The following is a 14,138-nucleotide window of genomic DNA, read 5'->3' as shown; positions in this document are numbered from 1 at the left end:
TTTCAGATAATTCATTATCAGTATTAACTTGTATGCTTCATCCAAAAAAAAAACAGGAACAGATAAAGTTTGCTTTTGTTCAAAAAGGCCAGGGCATAAACTTCGGTGATAAAGTAATCTGGATATCCAACAAAGAAACCAACTTAACCTCAGAGATGCGAGTAGAAGCTTGTCCAGTCCTCAACAGACATTGCCCGATCTACCCGTTGGTGAAACAAGCAGCATGTTATTCTTGACATTAAGGAACCGAGCCGTGAAACATACTCGAGAACAAGATGTTTCTTATGTAAAGAAATTTTAGCCATCAATATACCCAGCAACAATAAGAGTAGACTATATGGGACAAGATTGAAGAAACCCTTTTTAAAAAAGTGAAGCAAACTGCATCATTAAAAAAAACACAAACAGCCAGAGATTACAATTAGACTGGAGATCAATATGTTTACTAAACTAAACATTATCTGCTTGAAATTGTGTTTCTTCATGGACCGGAACATTGCTAAAACTTGAGAATGTCTCAGAGTAGAACAAAGAACAGAGAGAGAGAGAGAGACAATGAAGCAGCTACCATTACTATTAAGAAAAAAAAAACATTACAATTAGTGAATGAATGATGGGATTACAAATTTACCAGTAATCCACTTTACAACAAACAAGAAACCATAACATATCCCGGTTATCTTCACAGGACTAGAAGAAAACATAGCTAAAACTTGAGAATGTCTCAAAGCTGAAACAAGAAGAGACAATCCCAAAGTTGGGGTACATATTCTTTTGGGCTAAGAAAGTAAAGACCTTTTATCACGTATCCTGAGCTCCTCCAGTTCCATTGTATAAATCAATTGTTACTTCTTCATTCAACCACAATCCTGGAAAAATCGTCTGCCAAAAACAAAAACAACAAAAAAGATAGAGAATTAGTAAATCCAACAAAAGCATCAAACTTTGGAATTGAAAGTAACAAAAAGGAAGAAGATACTTTACATTCAATTTCTTCTGAACAAGCCTAGGTCTCTTCTTAGGTCTCCTGGAAGGTTTTTTCCCAAAGGCAATGGAGAAGTCTTGTTCAATCTCTTCTCTCGTCAAAGGAATTGAGAATTTCAATTTCTCATCATCATTCTCGGAAGAGATGGTGCTTCTCTTCACCCCAATTTCATTATTCCTACGAAGAGAAGAATCAATCGCCGGCGATTCGTCTCCTCCAGGTGGTTCACTACACGCAGCTCTCCTCGTCCTCAGATTCCACGGCCTAGCCGCCGCAACTACCTCACCGTTCTTCGCTCCGGATCTGGGTGCGTGGTCGGGAGACGAAGAAGAAGGAGATGGTTGGTGGTGTGGTGAATTTGATGATGATGGTAGATTGACGCATCTGAGGTATCTCTGTTGACCCCAACGAAGATGAGGTAAAGGGAAGTTGTGAAGACGTTTGGATCTTTCAGGAGGAGGCTCCATTGTTGTTGTTGTTGTTAGCTTTTTCTCCTTCTTCTTCTTTGTCTCGTTGGCCTTCGAGAGAGAGAGAGAGAGCAGTTCAAAGTTGTTTCGTATTTATTCTCAATGAGTTTATTTTGGTTTTTTTTTTTTTTGGTTCTAATGAGAAAGCAGTGCGAATTATTTGGTGGTAGCGTTTTATATATAGGAGGGAAGGACAAATAGACTTCTAAAGCAAAAAGGAAATAAACATCAAATAACACCTTTCAACTTGTAAAAAGGAAAACAATAAGAAACAATATGTTAACATAAAAAAAAAAAAATGGGAAGATTAAAATATGATGCATTTTTTTTTTTTCGATACATTGCAATCTTTATTTGGTTCCTCAGTTATGTTATTATGACCATAAAATACAAAAAAAAAAATTAATTGTTTTAACAATAAAAACATTTGCTATGACATGAATCATATATGTGAGACATGTTGGATTTAAGCTTAACTTTGGGATACTTGGGGTTTGAGATGTTGTTTGTATCTTTTATTTGAGTAAAATGAAAATAAAAGATAGTGTTATCAAATTATTTGTTATTTAATATATGAATATGATACAAATTGATTTTTCTATTTTTAGTAAGAGTTATTTAAATTATATGTATAGATTTGCGTGGTTTATTATAAAAATCATTTTCATGCTTTTAGGTATCCATTTCTTATTTAATGCAACGTAGATTTATTCTTTGTTTTCAAGTATCCATTTCTGATTCCATGCAACATAGATATCAAGCACAAAATTATATATCTAAAATCTTAGACGCTAATAACTATTTCAACATATGATTTAGAATGTAGTTGAATAGATTTTAGTTTTAGATGAAAGTAGCTTAGTCTTTTAATAGTTTTTGGATGTGATTGATGCATCCAATTATCCAAAACTTTAATTTCCATTTCATTACAATCTAAATTTTGGATGTCAATTCGTTTTTTCATAAAATATTTCCAAATTGTTTCATGTAACCATCAAGGCCCATTCATTTCTACTAAAGCCCATAAAAGCCTTTTTCTCCTTTCACCCCTTCACCTTCTTCCATTTCTTCGCCGAGATCGCGAGTTTCACGACGCCGATCAGCTTCAAAAACCCTCGGAATCTCATCACTGCAACCCCCCAAATTCATGTCATCTTCCAATTCCCAATCACAGCTCTAATCCCTATTCACCAACCACAGTTTCTGCAAAACCACCAGAATCGATGTCGTCGTCTTCCACTTCTATAATGGACAACTTGTTCCAACGGAGTCTCGAGGATCTGATCAAAGGCTTTCGTCTCCAGCTTCTCGGTGAATCCAATTTCATTTCCAGAGCTCTAGAAGAGATCCGCCGCGAGATCAAAGTCACAGATCTCTCAACTAAATCAACCGCTCTTCACAAGCTCTCTTACCTCGCCGCACTTCACGGCGTAGATATGTCTTGGGCGGCGTTTCACGCCGTCGAAGTTGTTTCCTCTCCACGGTTCCAACACAAGAGGATCGGTTACCAAGCAATCACTCAATCGTTCCATGAACAGACCTCGGTTCTGCTTCTGATTACTAACCAGGTTCGAAAGGATTTGAATAGTGCTAATGAATACGAAGTAAGTCTAGCTTTGGAATGTTTGTCTAGGATTGGAACTCATGACTTAGCTAGAGATTTGACTCCTGAAGTGTTTACACTCTTGGGCAGTAGTAAAGCTTTCGTTAAGAAGAAAGCAATTGGTGTGGTTTTGAGGGTGTTCGAGAAGTATCCTGATGCTGTTAAGGTATGTTTTAAGCGTCTTGTAGAGAATCTTGAAAGCTCTGATCCGCAGATTCTGTCTGCTGTTGTTGGAGTGTTCTGTGAGCTTGCCACACGAGATCCTGGATCATGTCTTCCTTTAGCTCCTGAGTTATATAAAGTATTGGTTGATTCAAGGAACAATTGGGTTCTGATTAAGGTTCTTAAGATATTTGCTAAGTTGGCCTCCATTGAGCCGAGATTGGGTAAGAAAGTGGCTGAGCCGATCTGTGAACATATGAGGAGGACTGTGGCAAAGTCTCTGGTGTTTGAGTGTATTAGAACTGTGGTGAGTAGCTTGAGTGATCACGAAGCTGCTGTGAAACTTGCGGTTGCAAAGATCCGGGAGTTTCTGGTGGAAGATGATCCGAATCTCAAGTATCTCGGTCTTAATGCCTTGTCGATTGTTGCTCCGAAGCATTTGTGGGCAGTTTTGGAGAACAAAGAAGCTGTTGTCAAGGCTCTGAGCGATGAGGATCCAAATGTGAAACTTGAGGCATTGCATCTCTTAATGTCGATGGTGAATGAAGATAATGTGTCAGAAATCTCCAGGATTCTTATGAATTATGCACTCAAATCAGACCCGTTGTTCTGCAACGAGATTATATTTTCTGTCTTATCAGCATGCTCCAGGAATGCATATGAGATCATAGTTGACTTTGATTGGTATGTGTCTCTTCTTGGTGAGATGGCTAGAATCCCACATTGTCAAAGAGGGGAAGAGATTGAGCATCAGTTGATCGATATCGGTATGAGGGTTAGAGATGCTAGACCGCAGCTGGTCCGTGTTTCTTGGGCACTTCTCATTGATCCTGCATTGCTCGGAAACTTGTTCTTGCACCCGATATTATCTGCATCTGCGTGGGTTTCAGGAGAATACGTTGAGTTCTGTAAGAATCCATATGAAACTGTGGAGGCACTTCTGCAACCACGCACTGGTCTCTTGCCCCCCTCCATAAGAGCTGTCTACATACATTCAGCTTTCAAAGTTCTTGTCTTCTGTCTCAGGTCTTACTTCTCGGCCGAGGAATCCACTTTGTCATTCTCGGCTCAGGAGTTTAGTTCTGCCTCTTCATCCATGAATGCTTTCACATATGAATCTATATTGAATCTGGTGAATGTGATTGAGCTTGGTTTGGGGCCGTTATCTGGAACCCATGATGTGGAAGTGCAGGAGAGAGCTAAGAATGTTTTAGGATACATTGGTATGATAAAGCAAGAACTAGCTGAGAAACTAAACCTTCAAGACAATGAAACAGAAGTTTTTAGAGTCACGGCATTCATGGAAGATGTGTTCTCAGAAGAGCTAGGTCCTGTTTCTGCAACTGCACAAGAAAAGGTTTGTGTACCGGGTGGGTTAGAGCTGAAAGAGAATCTCGGGGATCTAGAAGAGATCTGTGGGGAATTTCTTAAACCCGTGGAATCGGATTCGGTTTCAGACACGGACAAGATCAGCTTCTCTGTCTCCAAACTCAGAATCAGAGATCAACAGGAAGCCTCCTCATCTTCATCTCCCCCACATGAAGCTTCATCTCTGCTTGCTGAACACCGCAAACGCCATGGCATGTATTATCTTCCTTCGCAAAAGGACGATCCAGATAACAACGGCACACCGAACGATTATCCTCTGGCAAATGAATTAGCAAACGAGATATCCCCGGATCCATTTAACCCCAAGAAGAAACCGAATCAATCTAAACAGAGGCCTGTAGTAGTGAAACTAGAGGAGGGAGATGAATCAAGGAACCCTCCTCAAGCAAAATTAGATATAGAGACAGTTAATGATGATGAATATTTGTCCCGAGCAATCCAAAGCGCTCTTCTTGTAAAGAACAAGGGAAAAGAGAAAGACAAGCATGAGACAAATCTGAATTCGGGACAACATGAAAAAGATGAGAGCTCGAGAATAGAAGATCAGCAGAACTCAGAAAAGAAGAAGAAGAAGAAGAAAAAGAAGAAGAATGGGGAAAGAAGTAGTAAGCATAAATCGCGAGGGCGAAATGTAGTAGCTTCTGCTTCAGAACAAGTTATCATCCCAGATTATCTATTGTGAGTGAGTGAAATTAAAACCAGTTTGTGTTCTTTGAGAGTGTTTATGTGCATATATACACAGAAACCAAACAAAATGTGTATTGTGTAATTCTTTTTGTGTATAGCAATTTTCATGTATTGGTTTCTGTTATCTAATGAAACTTTTCTAAAAAGAACAGATTTTTTTTTCTTTTTGTCATATATATTACTCCTTCCATTTCATAATTAGAGAAGTTAATTTTATTTGGTAATATAGGATGTTTTCAACTTTCTAATAACTTTTGGGTATTTTATATTATGTAATCTTATTTATGATTGGTAGAATTTTTTAAAGTAGTTATTGTTTTAATATGTCTGCTTTTATTCAAAACATCATATATTTTGAAACCTAAGAAGTATAAGATAACATAGAAACATACATAACATTTAGGTATGATCATGATCATCATCACCTAGTATTATTATAGATAGTACTGACATACTTTAACTAGTAATTAACCACTTCATAATCAGCGAAAAGATGTCGTTAATTAATAAAACGTGATTAACAATCCTTTTTAACAGTTTGGGGTAGCAATCTGGCAACTGCTGGTGACTTTCCTTGCGTTAGGAGAGTTAATGTACTGGCGGAGGCTAGGGTTCCTCAAGTACCCGCAAAGGCATGGCTTCTGCTCTCTCAGCTTAGCGCAGCATGCTTGTGACGGTGGCGAAGATGACGTCATCGCCGCCGCACATGGAGTCAGCTCCATCGGCGAGCAAGTTACCCCTTCTGTCACCGGGATTTTGGCCACAGTCACCAGGAGAATCGCCGCTGCGAGAGCTAAAACGGAAACCGACATCACCTTCACCATTTTTCTTCTTCTTTGAATTTTCTTGATGTGTTTGTGTTAAGTGGTTGTTGTGTTTTCAGTATGTGTCTATAAGTTATCCCCTTCTATTTATAGAGAAGGAAAGTGTAATAAAGCTTTCTCATTCTATCTCTTTTGGGCCTTGTTTTTTTACTCAATTCTTTGTTACAAAATATTGGGTTTTCATGTGAATTTTGTTTGTTTGTTAAGAAAGATTGCTAGGTGGTGAGTGGGTGACACAGTGATAAGGCTATATATATCATTCATAATTGAAAAATCAACCAAAATTGTGGTGAATGTAATTGAAAGAAAAATCAATTAGCCAGCCTTTTAAACGAGATGAAAATTTTTTTTGATATTAGGTTTTGAAACCGGACTACGCGTGGGTTTATTTGATATATTTTGATAAAAATTATATATGATCGATTACAGTAATAAATATTATCTCATAAAAAAAATTATCTCATACAAAAAAAATTAAAATTAGTACTAAGGAAAAAAATTAAATTTCAGATACACAATTTTTTAAAATATAAAAATCAGTTGTGTTATAAAATCAAATCTGATTAAAAAATCATAAATTTAACTTGACGTTGAGGCGAAGCAAATCAAATTGATGCCCTCACATATCCTAAACCATTTTCTTTGACCACGAGAAAAACGAAACAATTTTATAATCATGAATTTAACTCGCTTTCATATTTAATTGATCGCTACCACCTATGTTTTCGTGTTTTTTATTCAATGTTTTCTTATTCTCCATATTCTTTCTTGTCATTTTCATTGTCAAAGTTTGTGTTAATTTTCATCGTAACTTTTCCCGTTTGGTTCTTCGTTATACTCTTTTTCTTCTTCTTCCTCGTCAACTTCTTCACATTCTTCCACTGAAAAATCTTTTTCTAGACTACCACACAACTTGATAACCTATCAAACTCCAAGAACAAAATCATTTTTTTTCTCATAAAATTTGTGAAATTCATTATTACCAGCATAGTAAACACATGCACCCAATTATTGACAATTTTATCCACATACTTATTTGGTTTTAGATCCACGCGTTTAGAAAATTCTCAAACCAAAATCCTTACTTGGTTTATAATATTTTAAAAACATAATAAAATATACTAATAACTATTTATTTAATATGAATCATATGATATATAGAAATATGAGTACACTATAAGAACATATTAATTATAAATAAATAATATCAGTTATATTATATCATCAAATAATATCAACCATATCATATTATCAAATAGCTGTAACCGTATATAACAGTAACCGCTTGACCGTAACCGTATTTAAACGTAACTGTTTAACCGTTTGTTTAACGGTTATGGTTAAGGTTAGAAAAATTTCTAACCATAACCGATGGTTAATAAACCTTAACCGTGACAACCGTAACCCTGGTCATGCCTATGTATATCTAATATAACATGTGTGTTTGTCGTCTATCTTTCTTCTTTAAACCTCAAAATTTGACTCAAACATCAAATTAAGGTTTTACAATGTCAATCCTTCTTCCTTAGACCCAAAAATAAAAAATTAACGAAAGAATATGTTTTACAGCTCATAAGAAATAAAAAACACAAATGTAGATAAATAAGATAATTTATGTTTTGCATCAATATTTATAATATTTTAAACTTTTAAATGGTTTCGAAATATAAAATTTGAAACTTTTAAATTTTTTTAATATTTATAATATTTTAAACTTTTAAAATTTAAAACTTATAATATTTAAAAACTTTTTAAAAGTTAAGAACTTTTAAAAGTTTCAATATTTATAATATTTAAACTTTTAAAAATTTTAAATATTATAATATTTTTTTGAAACTGTTTAAAGTTTTAATTTGATTAAATAAAAAACCAGATCAAATTAAATAAAACTTTTAAATTTGGACGCCTGATAAATCAAGTTTTCATGCTCATTCGTTGTTGGAAGCATATTAATCTTATTTATACTGGTTCTAAACCATTGTCTAAAAAAATTCTAGCCGATGTGGGATATTGTGCTTAGTTCTTTGATTTCCATAAATTTAATCTTTGATTTCCATAAATTTAAAATTTTTCCTTTTTCTAAAAAATTCTGTAAATTTAAAAAATGTTAATGAATGACATGTCACTGTTTAAAATAATTCTTAATATAGAAAATTCTGGAAATTGTATAAAATGTTAAATAGTGATATGTCAAATTTCTATCGGTTGTTTAAAATCCTATGTGTACGGCTTTAGGTCCTACTTTTTATTAGTATAGACTAGGTTATTAACCCGTGCTATGCGCGAGTATATTTGTATTAAGTTTTTAAAAATTGTTATAAACTTTATAATAATATAAATTGCTATACATTGATATGTAGTATGTAAAATATTATAGTTTTTTAGTTTTGTTTTTTTATAATACAAATGTTCTTTTAATCATATTTCTTTCCTATTTATACAAATTAAATTTAGAAATAGTTTTTTCTCAATTTTTTTTTTATATTTCCATATATTTTGATTGGTGAAGTCTTAAAGGTGCAAGACGGAGTTGAAGATTTTGTTTATTAATGTTCTGATCTATGCTTTTTGTTTATTTTTGCGTTTTCAAACATTTTTTAAAAAACATCTAACATTTCGTCTCTAAAAGCTTAATTCAATATGCGCATAAGCTTTCCCATTCTTTAGGAGATATGCAGCTAACTGCAAATTTGGTTGTTGTTCTGGTTGCCCCAAGCATGTGAATGTATTTCTATCACGGTGTTTTGATGTATATTATAAACTAAGAAAAACAAATTACCCAAATTGATCATCAAATAAATATATCAACTGCAACATGTAATGAGAAGACATCGCTGATCACACCAAAGATTCTCTACTTGACATGTCTTCGGAATACATAGATCGAACTCCATAAAAGACAAGTTAATGTTCATTGGATATAATGTCATATTACATGCATCATGACATAAACATTATTTGCTTGTACTATATATAAATGCCTCGAGAGTTCCCTTGATTTTTATTTTACTCTACAAAAAACTATAATCTAATAGACTAATACAAAGGTTATGTACAACCCACCTAGCATTCATTCACCCATAATCAACAAAATTAAGAAAATTAAATCAAAAAAACTACCTAAAAAAAACCTAGAAAAGTTTCATCACCATCCGAAATTTTTAGTACTAAGATTATTAGTTTGTAACTTGCTAATACTATACCTTACCACAATACCACAAGACAACACTCATGTTCTTCTTCCTTCTTCATCTTGCTCGCATAACTTAGATCTTATAACAAACCACATTAAAGTCTTCTTTATTCACCATCCTCCATTATATTGGCCAATGTCTTTAACTCATTTATTGTGGATCTAATATGCTCTTTAACCAATTCTAATCTCCTCGAATACACTCCAAAGTCCAGAATCTATTGTCTCCTCCACCGTTCGTCACCTGCTTCTTTACCTACAAAGCCTAGATTCATCAACAGCATTAGCATCAAGCTCAACACACCTAGACCAGGAGCACCACCTACAGGAAACCCACCCATTACAACCATCATCATCCTCGTTGTACCATTCATCATCTCTTTGATCATAGGCAATACACAATTGTTACCGTCTCTTCTATCAATTCATCAAGATTCCTCCCATTGCTAAAATCACCAACCCCGACCACATTCTCGTTATAATTAACAGATTGCCCCGTCGCATGGCCTCCATTTATTATTTATATAGGAAAAAGATATAGGGTTAATCGAATATTTTTATGTTAATATTCTTTTGTTGTAAAATAAGAATGTAAGTTTTATATATTCCATGTTTGAAAAAAGAAAATTTACATTTATTTTTTCTATATATATTATTTTTTCTTTTTATTAATATCTTATTATAGAAAATTAATATTTAAAATTTTAAAATGTTAATAAAGAAAAAAAATGTAAATTAGTGACATATTGAATTCCGATTGGTTGTTTAAAATCCTAGGTTTTGCGTAGCGTGGATTTGTTTGATATATTTTGTTAAAAAATATATATGATTGATGACAGTTATGAAATATTAGCTTATATAAAATTTTAAAATACAATTGATTGGTGAAAATTTTATATTTTAAAAATATAAAAGTCACTTGTGTTAAAAATTCAAATTTGATCAAAAGAATAATGAAATTAATTGGACGTCCAGGTGAGGCGGATCGAACTGGTGACCTAGAATATCCTAAACCGTTTCTTTGACCATCAGACAAACAAAACATTTTTATAATCATAATTTAATCTTGTTTTCTCATATTTAATTGACCACCATTATCTATGTCTTCGTAATTTATTTTTCACTGTTTTCTTACTCTTCATATTCTTTCTCAACATTTTCATTGTCAAATTTTCATGATAAATGTCATCGTTACTTTTACCGTCTGGTTCTTCGTTATACTCTTCTTCTTCCTCTTTCTCATCAGCTTCCTCACATTCTTCCATTGGATAATCATTTAAAATCTTTTTTAGACTACCACACAACTTGTTAACCCATCAAACTCAAATACCAAAATCATTGCCTCTTGTCTCGTAAAATTTGTGCTCATTGCCTCTTGTCTCGTAAAATTTGTGCAATTTTACATACCAGCATAGTCACTACATGCAACCAATTATTGATACTTTCACCTGTATACTTACTCGTTTTAGATCCACACATATTGAAACTTTTCAAACCAAAATCCTTAATACTACAAAATTGAAAATTACTTGTAGAGAAAGTAATATAAACACATGTATAGCTAATAAAATATTTGTGCTTGTCATCGATCCTTCTTCTTTAAACCTCAAAAATTAACTCAAACAACATCAAATCAAAATCTTGCGATGTCAGCCCTTCTTTCTTTGACCCAAAAGATAATTTTACAGAAACAATATCAAATCATCTATAATTTCATACATAAAAACATGTTTTAAATTTTTTAGAGTTAAATATTAATAATACTTAAACTTCTTATAGAGTTTAAATATTTATAATATTTTAAACTTTCTATGGAGGTATTTACAATATTTTTAAACATCCTATAAAGTTTAAATATTTCTAATATTTGAAATTTTAAAAAGTTTTAATAATTATAATATTTTAAAATTTTCAAATTTGGACACCTGATAAATTAAGCTTTCTGCTCATTCATAGTTGTAAGCATATTAGTCTTATTTATAATAGTTCTCAGCCATTGTCTAAAATTTTCTAGTTGATGTGGGATATTGTAAATACACTTATTTATAAGTATTTTTAATATAGAAATTTAACATAATTTTGAAAATGTTAAATATTGAGTTGTCTAATCTCAATTGGTCGTTTGAAATTTTAAAAATGTTAATATGACATGTCGAATCCCGATTGAATGTTTTAAATATTTATAATATTTTAAACATTCCATAAAGTTTAAATATTTATAATATTTGAACTTCTTAAAAATTTTAGAGTTAAATATTAATAATACTTAAACTTCTTATAGAGTTTAAATATTTATAATATTTTAAACTTTCTATGGAGGTATTTATAATATTTTTAAACATCCTATAAAGTTCAAATATTTGACCTTTATAAAAGTTTGAATAATTATAATATTTTAAACTTTTAAATTTTTTTAAATTTGGACGCCTGATAAATCAAGCTTCCTGCTCATTCGTAGTTGGAAGCATATTAGTCTTATTTATAATGGTTCCTAACCATTGTCTAAATCTTTCTAGCCGATGTGGGACATTGTAAATACACTTATTTATAAGTATTTTAATATAGAAATTTAACAGAATTTCCAAAATGTTAAATATTGAGTTGTCTGATCGTGATTGGTTGTTTAAAAATTTTCTTAATATAAAAAATTCTAGAGATTTAAAAATTGTTAATTAGTGACATGTCTAATCCTGATTAGTTGTTTAAAACCCTATGTGGACGGTCTTAGGAGCTTATAGCTCATACTTTTATTTAGTATAGATTTATGATATGTTCATATTATTATCGGGTTATACTACAATAGTAATTTACAAAAAGAAAACGCTGGTCAACTAGATCATTCGATAGTATTTCTTTCTTTTCACCTAAATATTATTTCAACAAATTTTACACAAAATAAATAAACGCTAAATTAGATATGTATTTTTTTTTGACGAATTCCTCAAAATATGACATTTTAAGTTTTTTTTTAAGGATGTAAATTATTTTTAAAGACAATTTTAGATTTAGGGTATATTTTTTAGGGATCATTTTTTATATTAAAACTTTAGTTCACTTTTGCTGTATTTTTGGGAAAAAAAAACTAAAAGTGGTATTTTATGAAAGAAAATCATTTATGTGGTATTTATGTGAATTATACGTTTTTGTTTACTAATTAATTAATAAGTTAAATTTGATAATAAAAATTGTTTTTGGGTTAAGAGTCTATTAAAAAAAATTAATAGAAAATACATTAAATAGAGTAAAACGACTTTTTGTAAAATGAAGATAAAGTATAGAATAATTGAAATGAAGGGAGTAAATTACTCCGAGTAATAAGTAATCTGGCAAAAAACAATTCACCACGTATAGCGATATTTGTTTTCATTCTCTAATGCGTAGAAGAAGCGTGCGCTTCAATGTTGTATGTTGTTGGTAGTTTCCTGTTAGTAATTTATGTTGTTGGTAGTTTCCGGTTGTAATTTCTACTGATATACACATATGTATGCTTCTATAATATAATCAGCATTAGCTCTTAAAAGTTAAAACCCCCACTTCTTTTATTGTAAAAAGTCAAAATACTGGTTATTGTTGTAAGTTGTACCACTACACCAACTAAAATATTCTTTAGTGCCATCTCTTCTCTCTCACACTCACTCACACAAACAAGTGAGACAACAAATAAGACATTAAAATTCGTAATTTTATACAACAAATAGGTATATGGCACTAAGATTACCCACTTTGTATTGTTTGCATGCACTTTAGACGACATATACCTACCAAAATGGGCCAAACACATTGTGATAAAATCTTGTTTAGACATCATCACGATTCACGTCTAGTGAATAGGAGTAACAAGTTATCAGTTGTAATTTATTGCTCCTTACCAAAAGAAAAAATTAGTTGTAATTTATTAATGCTTGCCATTTAATTTGTATGTACTTTTTTTAATTATTTTGTAGGTCTGTAGTGTGTCAAGTTATTAATTGGACGGAACTTGGTTTAAATCACACACTTCATGGAGTCATACATCCATTAATGATTTCTACATCTCACATGACACCTTATTTTGTTCGATTGTCTATTATAATGATTTGGAATAGTTACGAATTATATATCAGAAACCTATATATTATTTTCATATAGATCATTTGCTTGGTTTAAAAGTATGAAACGAATTTAAACAAGAAAGAAGTTATGAATAGGATTTATATAACTAATTTACGAAACGAGAATTTAAACCCTTTCCCAAATTATTCTCAGCATATATGGTGTTGTCAATATGGTGATGATGAATAGAAGAACAAAAGAGAAAACAATAATGATAATTCGATGCAATGCCATGCCACAAAAGAAAAAGAAGAAGAAGTAATATTCCAACGGAGAAAATTATTGCTATAAGTAAAATAAGGTATGAGATCTTTAGTTACGTCGGTCAAGTTCAATTACCTCAAACCTGTCATTACCGGCATTCTAAGTAACCCGAGTTATATTGCTATATGTGGAAAAGAAATCCAGATCCGCTTCACGATGTAACATGGTAAATGTTCTCGATCTCTCTTTCTTTCGAAGAGGGATGCTTCTTTGGAGCTTCGTTACTAGAAATCTTGAAATATCATTTGTGACTTCACGTTAATTTGGATGAGATGTTCCATTTGAGTGGTTAAGGCTATCCAAATATGCCTATACCAAAACAGAATTTTCAGGAAATAAATTACCAAGTAGTTTTCCTTGTTCTTTTCGTACGATTTATGATGTTCCATTAGCTCGAGACTATATCAGAACGCAAACTGGTAATAAAGCTTCAACATGGGATACTTATACACCTCATGGCCTCTAATTGCTT

The 14,138-nt window shown here is 32.1% G+C and overlaps 1 protein-coding gene and 2 pseudogenes across 2 annotated transcripts; 1 reads left to right on the top strand and 2 right to left on the bottom strand.

The window, feature by feature from the left end:
* Positions 1-551: 551 nt before the first annotated feature.
* On the bottom strand, positions 552-1,603 carry LOC104777796 (uncharacterized). The gene is made up of 2 exons (XM_010502116.3): positions 985-1,603; positions 552-882 (listed from the first exon to the last, which is right to left on the bottom strand). The coding sequence occupies exons 1-2, from the start codon at positions 1,450-1,452 to the stop codon at positions 802-804; spliced, it is 549 nt and encodes a 182-aa protein (XP_010500418.1). The 5' UTR covers positions 1,453-1,603; the 3' UTR covers positions 552-801.
* A 754-nt stretch (positions 1,604-2,357) lies between these two features.
* Positions 2,358-5,439, top strand: LOC104777795 (AP-3 complex subunit delta pseudogene; annotated as a pseudogene). Its single transcript, XR_015594460.1, has one exon. The product of XR_015594460.1 is annotated as an AP-3 complex subunit delta pseudogene (transcript).
* A 167-nt stretch (positions 5,440-5,606) lies between these two features.
* Positions 5,607-6,193, bottom strand: LOC104777794 (non-specific lipid-transfer protein 2 pseudogene; annotated as a pseudogene).
* Positions 6,194-14,138: the final 7,945 nt, after the last annotated feature.

The sequence above is a fragment of the Camelina sativa genome, chromosome 3 (genome assembly GCF_030686135.1).
Source record: "Camelina sativa cultivar CO46 ecotype springtype chromosome 3, ASM3068613v1".
Taxonomy (NCBI): domain Eukaryota; kingdom Viridiplantae; phylum Streptophyta; class Magnoliopsida; order Brassicales; family Brassicaceae; genus Camelina; species Camelina sativa.
The sequence above is the reverse complement of the archived record's forward strand: the minus strand, read 5'-3'. Positions and strand labels throughout refer to the sequence as shown.

Bases quoted from the DNA above. Each gene is read 5' to 3' on its own strand.
- LOC104777796 (XM_010502116.3), bottom strand. From the start codon at position 1,452: ATGGAGCCTCCTCCTGAAAGATCCAAACGTCTTCACAACTTCCCTTTA. The intron at 883-984 runs GTAAAGTATCTT...TGTTTTTGGCAG, and splicing joins TTGTTCAGAAGAAATTGAAT to ACGATTTTTCCAGGATTGTG.